The sequence below is a fragment of the Haliaeetus leucocephalus genome, unplaced genomic scaffold (assembly GCF_000737465.1).
Source record: "Haliaeetus leucocephalus isolate CR32 unplaced genomic scaffold, Haliaeetus_leucocephalus-4.0 Scaffold536, whole genome shotgun sequence".
Classification (NCBI taxonomy): Eukaryota; Metazoa; Chordata; class Aves; order Accipitriformes; family Accipitridae; genus Haliaeetus; species Haliaeetus leucocephalus.
This window is the reverse complement of record NW_010972972.1, coordinates 7222761-7237150: the sequence shown is the minus strand read 5'-3', so window position 1 is coordinate 7237150 and position 14390 is coordinate 7222761. Positions and strand designations below refer to the sequence as shown.

The window sequence follows — 14390 nt, the reverse complement described above, 5'->3', positions numbered from 1 at the left end:
TGGCATATTTGCACCACTTATGGAAGAAAACTTGTTTTTGTGAATATTGAATATATGCTATATAATTATAACGCCTTGTGCTGCCTGCCTTGAGAATGATATTGTGCATTAATTTGACTTGACCATCATTTAGTATGCAAGACTGTATGCTTTATATTTTAAGAATGTGCTCTATTTTTATTAAAAATTACTTTTTTAAGGCTGGTTATATCCTGGATTTTTAAGTGTATTTGCATTGGATGTGACTGCTTCTAAAGCTTTGTAAAACATCCTCAGTGGTATGCCTCTGACTTGCATAGGGAAGGTAGCATTTTATCCAGTGCATTGGTAACCCCTTAAGGTCTAATGTTAATTTGATTTTGTTTTTAAAAATCCTTTTACGTGGGTTTAAAGGTTAGTCTAATTGCAGCTGATACACTTGCGTTTTCCAAATATAATTAATATGGATATCGTCAAGCTGAATTAGGAGCTGCTTCATTGTGGGTGAAAAAGCAGCCTATTTGGAAGGCATCCTGGCATTGATGGGATAGAATATGCTCTTTATGCCGGGTGTTAATGGTAAACATTTGTGAGCTACCTATAGCTTTTTGAAGTAACTTGTCATAAAAAATCTGCTCTCTGCACTTGCTTTCTCTTTTTTCCAAAACTGTGTTCTCGATTGCCTAGTTGTGAAAGTAAACTTTCAGCAGTTAGGGCGTGCAGGAGGGCTGAGCAGATGGTATTTCACAGCTGGATGGGATGTGCTGAGAGGTTTTTGTTGCTGTGCATAAGCAGGCTTTCTGTTTTACCCTTCAGTAATCCGTGACTGCGGTGAAAGGCGATCTCGGAGCTTGCAGCTCCCTGAGGCATAGATCATGTGCCAAGGCACTGCTTGGCATGTGGCCGGTGTTCATGATGTGTCATAGCATGGGGAAGCGGAGGAGGAGAGTTTTATTTCTGCATCTCTGAAGTCAAAGCATGAAAAACAGCTTAAGAGGCAGTACTGTCAAATAGGTTGAACACTTTTTTCTTTTGGGGCTTTTTGGTTTTTTTTCTTTATTGTGCTGGATCTAGTCCTTTTGAAACCAGGAGACATTGTAGCAGTATTTCTCTTTGTTGGCCAATGGCTTTGGGTAATCTAGAGCCATTCTGGACAAGGGTCTCTGTTGGTAGTGTCAGGTGATACAACAAATCACACTTCGTCACTGCTTGTGCAAAAGAACCATTTTGTTACTTTTGTGGTAGGAAAACATTAAATCAACGTGGAGTTGTTTTTAATCTTACATAGTCTGTGATCTAGTTATAACCTTTGTAGAAATGCCTGAGCCATTCCACTCTGCCGCTTTAGGTCTCCGTGCAGGTTAGAGGGGCCCAAAATAAAGGTCTGTCAGCAGCAGTTCACCTGAACACCTTTCAGTACAGCCAGCGCTGGTGCGTTTCAGGATCCCAGTAGTAGGAGTCCTGATCACCGTACAAGCAGAGAGCCAGTAACAGTGCAGTCCGCTCTTTGAGCAGAACATACTACTGTAGTGACAGATGAGGTGAGCTGCCACCTCTTCTATGGATTCTGCTTTGGAGAATCCCAAAGTAGTGTACAGCTGCTGCTTTATTGCTCCTCCTGGCTCACTGGCTAATTAAAACCTGCTAGTTCATCCTGCTCTCATAAAATACATTCCTTAAGCATTTGCATGTTATTTGAGATTAACACATGGCTGTCTGTAACAGACTTGCCTGTGTGTACCACCTTTCAGTTTTCCTTCTTGCTTCTTGTTCAGATTAATGGGAACCAGAGCTGATGTTTTAAGCAGTCAAAAATACTGGGAATACGTGTGACTTATTCAGGCCTGTCTTATAGATTGAAATGTACTTAGCAAAAACTTGTCCAGGTTAATTAACCTCTTTGATTTGCATAGCATTAATTAAGGTTTTCATTTCTGAAAATAGGAAAAACATCTAGCTTAATTTCCGAAACCTCTGAGAAACTCATACCATGGTTTAAAAGCTTGTCAAGCTCTTGTTGTGTAAAGCATCTGAAAATATTATTCTTTGGTTTGTAAGAAGCATTTAGGATCTAGACTTGTTTTGGGGTTTGGGTTTTTTTCTTCCTTCACTAACTTGAATATTAATGAATTTATTAATGTTGCAAGGTCCACAGGAAATAGTTACACCAGGGACCTGGCTGCATTAAAGCACAATGAAGGCAATAGTGAAACTTTTGTGTTTGTAACCATATTTTGACTTGTAAATCTGTTCCGCATACTGTAGGCATACTCAGATACCACTAGCTAAGGCTCTTTCTGTGTCTGCCATTAAGTTCTATCTTTACAGACCCCTTAGTCTAATTTTATCTGCCTCATCTGATAACCTTCATTGCATTTCTTGGTGGATTCTAATGAGCTAAGAAGCAGCCATTTGAATATGCTCTTAAATTCCTTAGCATGATTTCCAGTGTACTGTCTGCCACGGTTTCTTTGCTTATATATATGCATTGCTCCAGAGCATTGCTTCAGCAGTCTGTACTTTGTTGCTTCTGGAAACTAAGTAAGCTGTAGGCATGAATCTTTCACAGGACACTCCTGTCTAAGCAGCAGGAGTGGTTAGACTAGAGCAAAACCAGTGCGCTGCAGCCCAGGTTTGGGATTAGAGCCCATGAGGAACCAAAGGGTCACCTGGTTAGAACCTGAAGGCCATTCAGTTAAAGTGGACACATGCTAATTACTCCTGGGCCAGGTGCTTCTTTCAGGGTGGCCTGTTAGCTGCACAATACCAGCAGTGAATGGCATTCTCCAGGGGTTTTTGTCCTGTCAAACAGTTCCTGGTAGCAGAGCTGACAAATAGCTGAATGGCTTGCAGTGCGCTGTCACGCTCTGTAGTTTGGTACCAGCTCAGGGGGGCTCGATGCAATGTGCTGTCAGGAGACCCTGCTGTCACCACAGTCAGCATGCTGGGCAGAACCAGAGGCAATGACAGTGGTAAGAGTTAATTCAGATACCTGCTCGTTGTTTGTACTGGCTGAACGTTTTCTGGCCCTGCTTGGAGTGTGAGTACAAGTTGTCTTAAGTGATTGGAGGTGTGTAGAGGTCACCTTAGGCTCATCACAAAGGTGATGCCATGCAGTTGCCTTCAGGAAAAAAATCATAAAATCAATTCTTCCTCTTGCCTTGGACTAGCAGTAGAGTTGAGAAATTTAGCTGCAGATTGGTAGAAGACAACTACTATATTTAACTTTCTAACTGCTGATGTGCTACTGATAAGCAGAATATCGTTGGAAAAACCCCACAACTTTCCAGTCCAATGACAGTTGTGTCCTGGTTTAAAATTAACAAAAAAAAAAAAAACAGAACTTTACACATACATGTGTGCACACACCCACTCTGTGGCCCAGCCTTACATGATCTTGAAAGGGCTCGCGTCCACTTAAAACTTCTGTTAAGTTCTTTGTGGAATATAGACTCAGTTTTTAATTTTTACTACGTCACAGCTGGGGAAAAAAAAGCAGATATTACAGTGACTCATCTGCTCATCAGCCACCAGTGGTATCACACATTAATACTGGAGAATCGCTGCTTTTAAACCGGTTGCTCAGTCATCTGAGATGTCCCAGGCTGAACATAGGTACAGGAAGCTTTTCTTTGTGTGATTTTTGAGGGAGAAGGGGAGGAAGGCAGGATACACAAAACTCTCTTTCTTTCTGTTGGTCACATGAAAAATGGAAAGCTGAAGAATAGTTTCTTAAACTGAATGGCAGAACTTGGGAAACTTCAGGAGGGCATCACTAAACCATGACTTCTCCTTCACTTTAACTTGCGCTGTTATGTTACAACTCTGAAGAAAATGGGAATAGGTTATAAATATTCATCTCTAAACTTAATGTGGAGTCTTGACACAAGCAAGGGAGTACTCCTCTTCATTTGCAGGTGATTGTTGAAACTATTAAATACTCTTTCTCGGCAAGCTGTTGCAATCTGCTGTTGTCTGATGTGGCCTCTGCATGTGTCTGCAGACCCCAGAAGTGGAGCAGCTGGGCAGGGTTGTGGAACTGGACAGTGATATGGCAGACATCACCCAGGAGCCTCCCCAGGAGTCCACTGTAGCAGATAACATGATAGAAGAGCAGGAAGCAGTGCCTGCTTCAACTCACATCGCATCAACCCTGGGTATTAACCCACATGTCTTGCAGGTTAGTGTCTTGCAACTTCCTTTGTCTGAAAGAGAGTACTTGGTAATACTTCTCACTAACTTCTCATTTTGCCTCCCCAAGTGTACTTACATACCAACTTGTAATAAACTATACATCACACCTATAGTACAATTAAAACTTACACGTTAGACTTGTGTTTCTGTGGTAAACCTTTTTAGGCATGAAAAGTTTAATGCAGAAATGAAAATTGTCTTAAGGCTAGAATTCAGATTTCCAAATTCTGAAGTGTGGGCAATGTGATAAGCTAAACTAATATCTAGGCACAACTGCCTTGGGACCAATTTGTGGAAAACAAGGTAATAGGATAACTGGTCTTGATTTGGGTTTTGGTGTGTGTGATTGGTTGGTGAAAGGATAGTACCTGGAACACTTGTGGGCTTCTACCTGTGTTTTTAATTTATAAACATAAGGAAAGCATAGTGGAGTTATTACGTAAGCTGAAAAACAAGTAAATAGAGCTAAGATCTAAGAAAACATGATTATTTTAGGACTTCACACCTATCCTAACAAGTACTGTGACACTGATGTAACTACTAGTTTGTAAAAGGTTAGCATCAATTGGCAAGCTTGCTGTCAGTTCTCCTGAACTGTGTGCCTTCACTGTTACTTGAAATATTTGTGGCTTGAGTGTTTGGTCATGTGCAGCACATAGAAGTTATCTTGGTTGGGAAAGGAGCTGATTAGATCAGTTAGCTTCTGCTGTGAGAATGATTGCTAATGTGCAGGCTTGACTTATCACCTTTTTTAGATTATGAAAGCTTCCTTGCTTGCTGATGAAGATGACCTAGACTTGATCCTGGATCATTATCCTGGGAAGCAACCTGTAAAAATGGATACTTCTCAAGAGATCTGTTCTCCGAGGCTCCCTATTTCAAAATCACAAGGACAGAAAAGATACTCGGGTATTGTGAGAAACCACATGCTGCTTGAAGAAAGAGTCTAATTCTAATACTAAGAGGCAAAATCCTATGACTGGCTGAACATATGGTAGAACAGTTGTGTGCTGTGGTGGGTTAGCTTTGGCCAGCAGCCAGGTGCTCGCCCAGCTGCTCTCTCACTCCCCCTCCTCAACAGGACAGAGGGAGAAAACTGGATGAAAAAAGGGTTAAGATAAAAACAGGGAGATTGTTTTGCTTGTGACAGTAACTGGTAAGCAGGCTTGACTTGAGTAAAATGAATTTATTGCCAGTTAAAATAGGTTTGGGTAGTGAGAAACAAAGACAAATTAAAACAACACTTTCCTACCCTGCCCCTGCTTTCCCAGGCTCAACTTCCCTCCTTCATTCCTGACTCCTTTATTTCCTGCCCACTCTAGGGGGTCAGCGGGGATGGGAATGAGGGATTGCAGTCAGTCCAGAGCAGTTCCTCTTTACCACTCCTTCTTCCTCACACTTTCCCCCTACTCCAGTGTGAGTTGTCTTCTGAGGGCTGCTGGGAAAATACCTGCTCTGGTGCCGGAGCATCTCTTCCCCTCCTCTTTCTCTTGACCTCATGTTCCCACTGCAGTTTTCACTTTTCTTTTTCTGCCTCTGTGGCATTTTTTGCCCTTTTTTAAGTTCTCACAAAGGCACCACCAACTTTGCTGATCGGTTCAGAGGTGCCACAAACTCCCCGGATGGGCCCATCTGTGTCCAACACAGGGTGGCCCCTGGCCTCTTCTCATAGAGACCACCCCTGCAGCACCCCTGCTACCAAAACCTTGCTGTTTACACTCAATACAGCCACAAACTGGTGATTTCAATAGGAATAATACCTCTAGTAACAAGCATGGAGTTGCTTCCTGAATTAAATGGGCAGACATGAGATGTTTTTGTGGGGACAGTTTCAGCCCTGTTCCTGTTAATAGCAATCAGTGTTTAATCTCTCTATGAGATGCTTCTGTTCTAATGGTCCGACTATGACAATACCCGTTAAATTAGTGACTTCTTTGGAAACTGTGAATTTTGGAGTGAGACTGGCTGTGTACTGTTCTTAGTGTAATACCGTGTACTTTAGTTTGGATAATGCAAAGCAGGCTGTGCGTGGTGGGTTTTGCAGTTCTCAGTACTGCAGATAATCACACTTAGCTATGTGTTCCCATCACAAACCATGGCAAATGTTTTCACTGGCTGCCTAAGTACTAAAATACCTTTAAAATACCAGAAATATACTGCCTGAAAAGGGAGTACCCCATTCACTTAAACGTTCTTCCTGCTTCTTCCCTCTAGTTGGTGGGCTGCTGCAATCCAAATTTGCTAATGTAATTTTCCAATCACCGAATGCTGCTCTGCAAGACTTCAAGGGACCAAGGACTTCAAGCAGTCCCCCTTCTGTTGCCCTTTGGTCGGCGACTTCTCCATTAGCATCTACATTCTCCGTACCACCATCAGTCCCTGAGGTACAGATGAAAACAGTTGGTGTCCGCAGGCAGCAGGGGCTTGTACCTCTGGAAAAGTCCATCACCTATGGAAAAGGGAAACTACTGATGGATATGGCACTCTTCATGGGGCGCTCATTTCGTGTTGGTTGGGGACCCAACTGGACACTTGTCAATTGTGGAGATAAGTTGAGTGGATCAAGTGAAATGGAAGATCTTCAGTGTGAGACCGTGGAGTATGGATTCCTGCCAACTCCTGTTGCTCCAAAATCGTGAGTAGTAGTTTCCTTCAGGATGGTTCTGACATACTCCCTCTTCATGTTTGAAAGAATCTTGATTGTAGCTTGATACTTTTTTGAAATTCAGCTTAATATTCATTTTGATATGCAGAAGTGGTGCAAAATCATGTTAGCCATGGAGATTTCCTTCAGGTTGCTACTTTACAAAACACTGTATCTCAAAGGCCTGGAATGGTGTAATAAGAGTTGTTACTTTTTTAACAAGTATATAGCACCATCATCCAGCAAAAGGTTAAAGAGGGAAAGTTCAAAATTGTTGTTCAGGAAGCTTCTAATCTGCTGTTGATCTTCCCTGAGGATATCTGCCCTACCTAAAAAATTTCTTGTTTAGCTTCTGAATTCAGATGCCTTCAATTCTGCTTGTATATAAAGCAGTATACAGACCTTTCCTGGGCTACGTAACTCCATACCTAAACTTGACTGGAATATAGCTTAGATGTTCTACCATTTAAGTCTTCCAAAAAGCTTGTTCAGTTGATGTTCTCCAGCATATCTGATTTGCTGGCAGAATGAGGTGCTCTCACAAAATGCAGTGGGGTATGGCAAGGTGTGCTAATGGCCTTTTAAGAGCTGGAAGCACCCAGTTCAATAATGTTTATTTGCCAAATTCTGGTTCTGAATCCCAGACTGTAAGCAGGTTCTTCATACCTAGCTGTTGACCTTGGTCATCTGTCTTACTGTCTTTAAGTTGAAATTAGGACAAGCTGCACAATGCAGCTGCTCTGTGATGGGTGCAGCTTGCTTGCAGGGAGAACAATTCAGAACATTGCTACCTGGTTTTATCTTCTTTTTCTCCAGACTCTCAGAATCTTCTTTCAAGGTTCATGTGGAGAAGCTGAGCTTAGAACAACGGAAGATGGACAGAGGCAAACAGCTGTATCTCATCCCTCTGGAGATAAAGCTGAAGCATAGCACTGTCCATATGGATGAGCACTGTCCTCTTCTAGAGCCCAACCCAGGAGTTTCTGCTATTCACGACTATGCTGACTGGGTTAGGAAGGCATCTGAGGATCCTGCTGTGACAGAAGGCGAGTATGGAATAATTCTTTTCATGATGATAGTGAATCTGGAAAACTGTCCCATTCAGGTTAATTTCAGGTTGCATCAGAGCAGTGAAATGTGAATAAAACAGAAAAATTGACTGTACCTCAGCATTCTTTCTGAAAGCATAAGCATGGTGGTTGGCATTGGGGAGCTAGCTGACTTCCTGCGTTGACTTGTAACAGTAGGATATCCTTCAAGATATCCTACAAGGTTATGCTTATAATCTTATATGAGTCCTCTAAATATTCTTCTGTATGTTTTCACTCCTGATGACTGAGTAACTCTGTCCTGACAGCTGTTGTGAAGCACTGGTGCTTGGCGTGGACTTTATGTGAAGCGATTTGGGGGAACCTGAGAGAGTTAGAGGCCAGCTTGGAGGAACCTAGTGAATACATCCTGGCCCTGGAGCGTAGGAAAGCCTTCTCTCGCTGGCTCTCAGAGACTGCTGCAGGACGAATTGAGGAGGAAGTTTCTTTGTCCCGACACAGTAATCACATAGAGGCTGTGTTCAGCTGCCTTACTGGAAAGAGAATTGGTGAAGCTTGCAGGCTGGCACAGCAGTCAGGTAAGATGCTTAAATCTCTCTGTTTTTTGCGGGGAGGAGGAAGGGAGACACATAAAGAGAATTTAAACTTTGAGAGCTGATAGTAACTGGCCACTCTGAGTATGGAGTTTTCCCTTGTCAGACAGTGATTAAGGTCGGGGCTGGCTTGTCTACTTGCTGCTTGAGTACCTGGTCACGTTTACACTGGCTTACTTGTCTGCTCCTCTAGAGTGAGGAAGTGATGCTGTATTGCATTTGGAACTGTTTTTTTTGCATAGTATCTCCTTTGAATGTTTTTTTAATTACTGTTATTTTTAATTGCACTTCTGTTAAGCCACTTTACATTTGTTTTAAAAACGTATATTTTCAGAGCCTAATGGCTAGTTTCATCTTGGTCTTTTATGTTGGCTCACATCTTAAAACTTCTGTTCACTTGTTTCCTTTGGGGAATCTGTCCTTCCCATTCCTTTGTCTTCTCCCCCACCCCCATTCTAGTAGGTGTTTGCAGAGTGGTTTATTTGATGAGAAATTGTGCACAAAAAACAATCGTGCAGCTATAGGCTGATCAGAGTGCCCCACAACTCGGAAACAGATAGCTGTGGCACAGGTAGGCAGGAGGATTTAGCTCATGTGCTGTTGTCTTCTGTTCCAGGTGATCACAGGCTTGCTCTGCTCCTCTCCCAGCTGGCAGGTAGCCAGCCCATTCGGGACCTCCTCACCATGCAGCTGGTGGACTGGCACAGGCTGCAGGCAGACTGCTTCATCCAGGAAGAGAGACTGCGGATCTTTGCCCTGCTTGCAGGAAAGCCTGTAAGTTCTGTTACTTGGCTGTTTTGTCATTGGCTTGACTTCCCCTTCTTGACAACGGTACGACAGTACGTTTAAGCTGTGACACTCAACCACAGCACATGGTACATGGCAGGAAGGAGTACAAGGTGTTGACCTGTTGTTTTTTTTTTTTACTAACGTAACCTTGTGGTCTTGCATGCCTGGTATGTACTGACCATTGTGCAGTAAGTTTGACTAAACTTAGTCATTTGTTTCTTTAGGTGTGGCAGTTATCAGAGAGAATAAGTATCAATGTATGCTCACTGCTGGACTGGAAGCGTTGCATGGCTGTCCACCTCTGGTACCTGCTTCCTCCAACAGCTTCTATTTCCAAGGCACTTGCCATGTATGAGTCAGCGTTTCAGGTAGGTCAGTCATGCATGGCTAAAAGGAGTTGTCTGTCTGATGCTGCACTGAGACTTCTGCAAGCAGTCAGTTGTTGCTGCGGAGGTGCTGAGTATGGAATTGCGTATGGGTTCATTATTTCAGTTGTCACAGCATTGGATTCCTTCACCTGCTTTAACGATGAGTTTTTGCAGCAGTTCACTTTGATGGGAATGTTCCTTCCCCCACTGGCATGGGAATAAAGCACTGGGGTTGAATCTGTTGGTAATTCTAGTCACTTGAGAAGCTTAGGACCTGCTCTTTAGGGCGTTCTGGTAGTGACTTATTTGAAGCCTATCTCCCACTGGCTAAGTGTTTTCAGATGTTTGATAGCTAGACAAAATTAGGAAGATGGATAGTGGCCAGCAGCAGGAAGGCCATTTGAGCTAGGTAGCCAGTCAGCTTTCCCAGTGTGATGATTAATACCCAGCTGCCTGACTTCCAAAATAGCCTTTGCCAAACCATACTCCCTGTTTGTTCCACTTGCTGTTTCTACAGCAAATGTGGAAGCTATCCTACAGACAGTGCATAGCTGCATGCATTATGCAAAGCCTTGTTTGTTGCTGTAGAGCTGTCAGCCTCTGTATACAAAAAGACAAAGGGTTCTGTTGAAAAAAATGTTTAATCATTTAACTAAAGATAATTCACCCCTTGATCTGTATGCCTAAAGATAGCCCAAGTGCAGCATCAAGTCTAGTAACTTCTAATTGATGCGTGCTTAATGCCACAGGAATATTCAGTGTTATCTTTGTACGTGCTATGTCAGTATAATGTGTTCATCACTTCAAAACACCAAGCTTTAGTTTTATCATGACTTGAACTTAAGATGCTACTAGGTTAGAACATGGGTGTGGTCTCGCTGCAGCCCAATGATGTGGAGGAAAAGTGGATACAGCTCGTTTCCAGGACTTCATGTAAGAGGGCTAATAACTGGAAACCAGCAGGACATGGAGCGCTCTTCCAAATGCAGGTCTAGTGTTCTTGCCAGCAGTGAAAACATCAAGAGGATTTTGGTGACCCAGAGTGGTTAGATGGTATGGAAGACAACAGTTCTGCAGTTCAGTGCAGTGTAAAACGGTTCTTGTTGACTCAGTGTGTTTCGTGCTGCTGGCTTAGCTGTCCAGATTCTATCTTTAAACTTACTGTTACAACTATTTCTTTAGAACACACCGGAGTGTGAAAAATACGCATGCTGTCCCCTGCCTCCTTACCTAGAAGGTTCTGGTTGTGTAATTGAAGAAGATGATAATGCAGGAAGACCTTTGAGAGATGTCTGTTTCCATTTGTTAAAGCTCTACAGTGACAGGTGAAAAACTATTTTTCTAAATCTTGATCAGTCAGTGACTTCTTGAACTCCCAGTCCAGGGCTATGAAATCAGCTTCAGTGTTTACTGAACCACTGACAAAAATCTGCCTTGCATGTACACACTTACAGAATGTGGTGACACTGCTGGTGATAGCATAGATGATGAAACTTAAGCTTTGGAGCATAACTGTGGGTTGGTTTTTTTCCTTAAGTGTTTTCTGAGTCTGAAGAGTGCAGTAATCTTGCTTTACCATAGTTGCCTTTGAGATTGAGGCCTTGAGAAATCTACAGGAAGAGCACATACAAAAGAAAAGGCTGTGACAGTCTGGATGCAGACTTAAAAGAAGAGCAAAAGGATTTTAACAGTTGGTCCAATCTCTTTTTTTTTTTTTTTTTTTTCTCCCCCCCCCAAGTAAAACAAAAACCCCAAAACCCACACCCACATAAATCACATATATAGAATAATTGGAGGTTGGTGGAGGGAAGGCACTAAGTAGCACCAGTTTCTGATTTTATTATGTGGATACAGTTAGCTATTTTATGTTGCAAATATTTTTCCCTACAGGCACTATGATCTTGACCAGCTGCTTGATCCCAGGAGTGTGACATCTGACCCTCTGGACTATCGTCTCAGTTGGCACCTGTGGGAAGTGCTCAGAGCCCTGAATTATACCCATCTATTCAAGCAGAGTCAAGGAGTGCTGAATGCTAGCTATGCTGCCCAGCTTGAAAGTGAAGGGCTTTGGGAATGGGCTGTTTTTATACTGCTGCATGAACCTGATAAGCAGTGAGTAAAAAAATTTTTTTTACTATTTTTTTTTTTTCCTTGAAAATAATGTGTTCTCTGTTTTATAGACCTGATATGTATACTGTAATTATCGTGGCTTCTCTCACATTAAACTGGAACTGCACAGCTGGAGAACTTCATGCCACTTGTAATCCCAGCACACAGTTTTTACAAGTGGCATGAATAATTCTGCTTAGTTAAATGTCTTGTTAGATGTTAAATAGTATTGTGTTGTAATGACTGTAACTGCTGAACGGTGCTATAGAAGTAGATCTCATAGTCATTTTGATATCCTGTGGCTCTGTATCTTGTCTCTGGCTCAGCAAGCTTATGATGTTCAAGAACTTGTCATGAAAATGTCATTAATGCAAAATACTAGAACTGTTCCCATTGGAGCTGAAGAGAAGCACGTGTGTTTGAAAGGAAAGCTTGGGAATAACCAAAATGCATGTTTTGCTTCTGTTGTGAAATACAGACTTGACAAAAAATTGTCTTAAATTTGTAAATAATACATCTTTTGTGGAAAGGTGTTTTTTGCTGTTAATGTTACCATTTGTTACCAACAGCTACCATTAATACATTGCAGTAGAATTTTTTTCCAACCGATAACTTCAAATAGGGCCTGTATATTCCTTTTAGGGGCCTGGATCATACTTAAATGTTCTTAAGCTTACAACATTTGAGATGTTACAAAACACTAGCGATTACTTCGTTCTTAGTGGTTAACCTGTACTGAAGGAATTCACCTGATTTTAGAACTTTTCTTAATATCCTGCAGTAAGACTGTTCAAGGCCCAGCAAGGCTGGCTTTTGCTATCTGTTACGCCTCTGCCGGCGCCAATAGGTATAACGCAGCTCTCTGCTGCCTTGTTCAGTCCTCGGCTGCTTGTATTGAACTGTATCTTCTGATGGAGAGATACAAAGGATTGCTTGTTGGAATAACACCTTGTCCTCCCTTCCCCCAGCATACGGGAGAAGGCAGTGCGGGAACTCCTAAACCGGCATTGCGTTCTCTCTGAGACACCAGAGTCTTGGGCCAAGGAGACTTTTCTGACACAGAGGCTCTGCGTTCCCCCAGAGTGGATTCACGAAGCAAAGGCAGTTCGAGCAAGGATGGAGGGTGACAAGCATAAAGAAGCCCTCTTCTTGTTCAAGGCTGGGCACTGGAACCAGTGTCACAAGCTGGTTGTCAGGCACTTAGCCTCAGGTGAGTCTGCTCTCTGAATTTTTTTCAGTCTGTCTTTCGAACAGCACACAAACAGTAGGAACAGAAGTCGTTGGGCGTTAATAGTACGAAGGGGTAGGGCTGTGTTCCTAGCAACAGGGTTAGTAGAGAGTGGCTGGCTGTTTCAAAATAGTTCTCGCTTGATATCTGGCGTGATGATTCTTCACTGCAAACACATGAAAAGGGCAGTGCTTAACCTTCTGTGCATCCACCTTCCTGTGCCAGAGGTGCCTCAGGGAACAAGGGCAGTGGTAGCATTCCTGGAGCCCTGATCCTGTGGGCGTCCCTGCTCTAGGAGGTGGGATGGCCTGACTTGCCTTTTGTAGGTCATAAATCAAGTATGCGTTTCTGGCTGTGACTGATACTGTCAAGGAATTACAAAACTGACTGACAGTACAGTCCATTAGTTGCTTTTTTTTTTTAACAGTGGATGACTTCTAAGAGACCCTTTTACTCTCTTACTGACGTGCTTGTTCTCTTTAGATGCTATTATTAATGAAAACTACAAGTACCTGAAAGGATTCCTGGAAGATCTTGCCCCTCCAGAGCGTAGTGCACTCATCCAGGACTGGGAGATGGCAGGGCTGGTCTACCTAGATTACATCCGTGTTATTGAGATGCTTGATAGGATTCAACAGGTAACAGACTAAAACAATCGTATTTTTCTTCCTATAGTTTGGAAGCTCATACACGTTCTTGCTTTTAGAGTAACCTTTTACTCACTGTTCAGTGCTGACGTTAGTGTTTCCCTTTTGGAGACACTAGCAAACAGAATATGGTGCATCTCTGAAAATGCAGAGAGATTTGGTCGATGCTGTCAAAATAAGATGTGGGCTCTGCCCTGCAAACATGCTGTATGGAGCATGACAGTGAGGTAAGTGAAGAAGGAACAAAACTAGCAGTTAGCTGGTTAGTGGGGAGTCTGCATGTCAGTCCCCTCTAATACAGCTTCAGACTTCCCATTTCCACCACTTCAGGTGTTAACTTCAAGCAGGTTTTAGTGTAGACTGTCTTCTGTTGGATAGATTTGGCTTAGAGTGCACTCGGGCAGTCTGTGAGCAGTTCTGCTGAAAGGCTTTGGGTGACTTGGAGGCTGACTCTCTTGTTTGCTTTCAGCTGGATTGTTCCACCTACGAGCTGGAGCGGTTGCATACCAAAGTGACGTCCCTGTGCAACAGGATAGAGCAGATCCAGTGCCACAGTGCGAAGGACCGCCTGGCTCAGTCAGGTATGGTGACATCAATATCTAGCAGCCCGCTGGGAGAGCCAGCTAGTACTGGCTGTCACCTGGGCTGCCAGTCTATCTGTCCCTTTGCCTGTGCTGAGAAGGAAGGCTGCGGTTGGTGAGGCGAGCCATGTGTTGCTCCAGTAGTTACCGTACCCGCAGCTATTGGTCATTTCAGGCAGGTTTTTTTGGCTGGTTGATGCAGCATCCAG

General features: G+C 43.0%; 1 protein-coding gene across 3 annotated transcripts in view; it reads left to right on the top strand.

The window, feature by feature from the left end:
• The window catches only part of NUP98 (nucleoporin 98kDa), a 40912-nt gene that overhangs the window by 24814 nt on the left and 1708 nt on the right, over window positions 1-14390 (top strand). For all 3 annotated transcript variants that reach the window (XR_774939.1, XM_010576687.1, XM_010576686.1), the window contains exons 21-32: window positions 3983-4159; window positions 4929-5082; window positions 6388-6808; window positions 7634-7863; window positions 8175-8444; window positions 9076-9233; window positions 9473-9616; window positions 10799-10941; window positions 11507-11728; window positions 12694-12935; window positions 13437-13591; window positions 14070-14181. Coding sequence is in view for 2 of the 3 variants with exons in the window: in XM_010576687.1 (XP_010574989.1) it covers window positions 3983-4159; window positions 4929-5082; window positions 6388-6808; window positions 7634-7863; window positions 8175-8444; window positions 9076-9233; window positions 9473-9616; window positions 10799-10941; window positions 11507-11728; window positions 12694-12935; window positions 13437-13591; window positions 14070-14181 (2428 nt within the window). In the remaining variant the exon portion in view is untranslated. The remainder of the gene's footprint in view (window positions 1-3982; window positions 4160-4928; window positions 5083-6387; window positions 6809-7633; window positions 7864-8174; window positions 8445-9075; window positions 9234-9472; window positions 9617-10798; window positions 10942-11506; window positions 11729-12693; window positions 12936-13436; window positions 13592-14069; window positions 14182-14390) is intronic.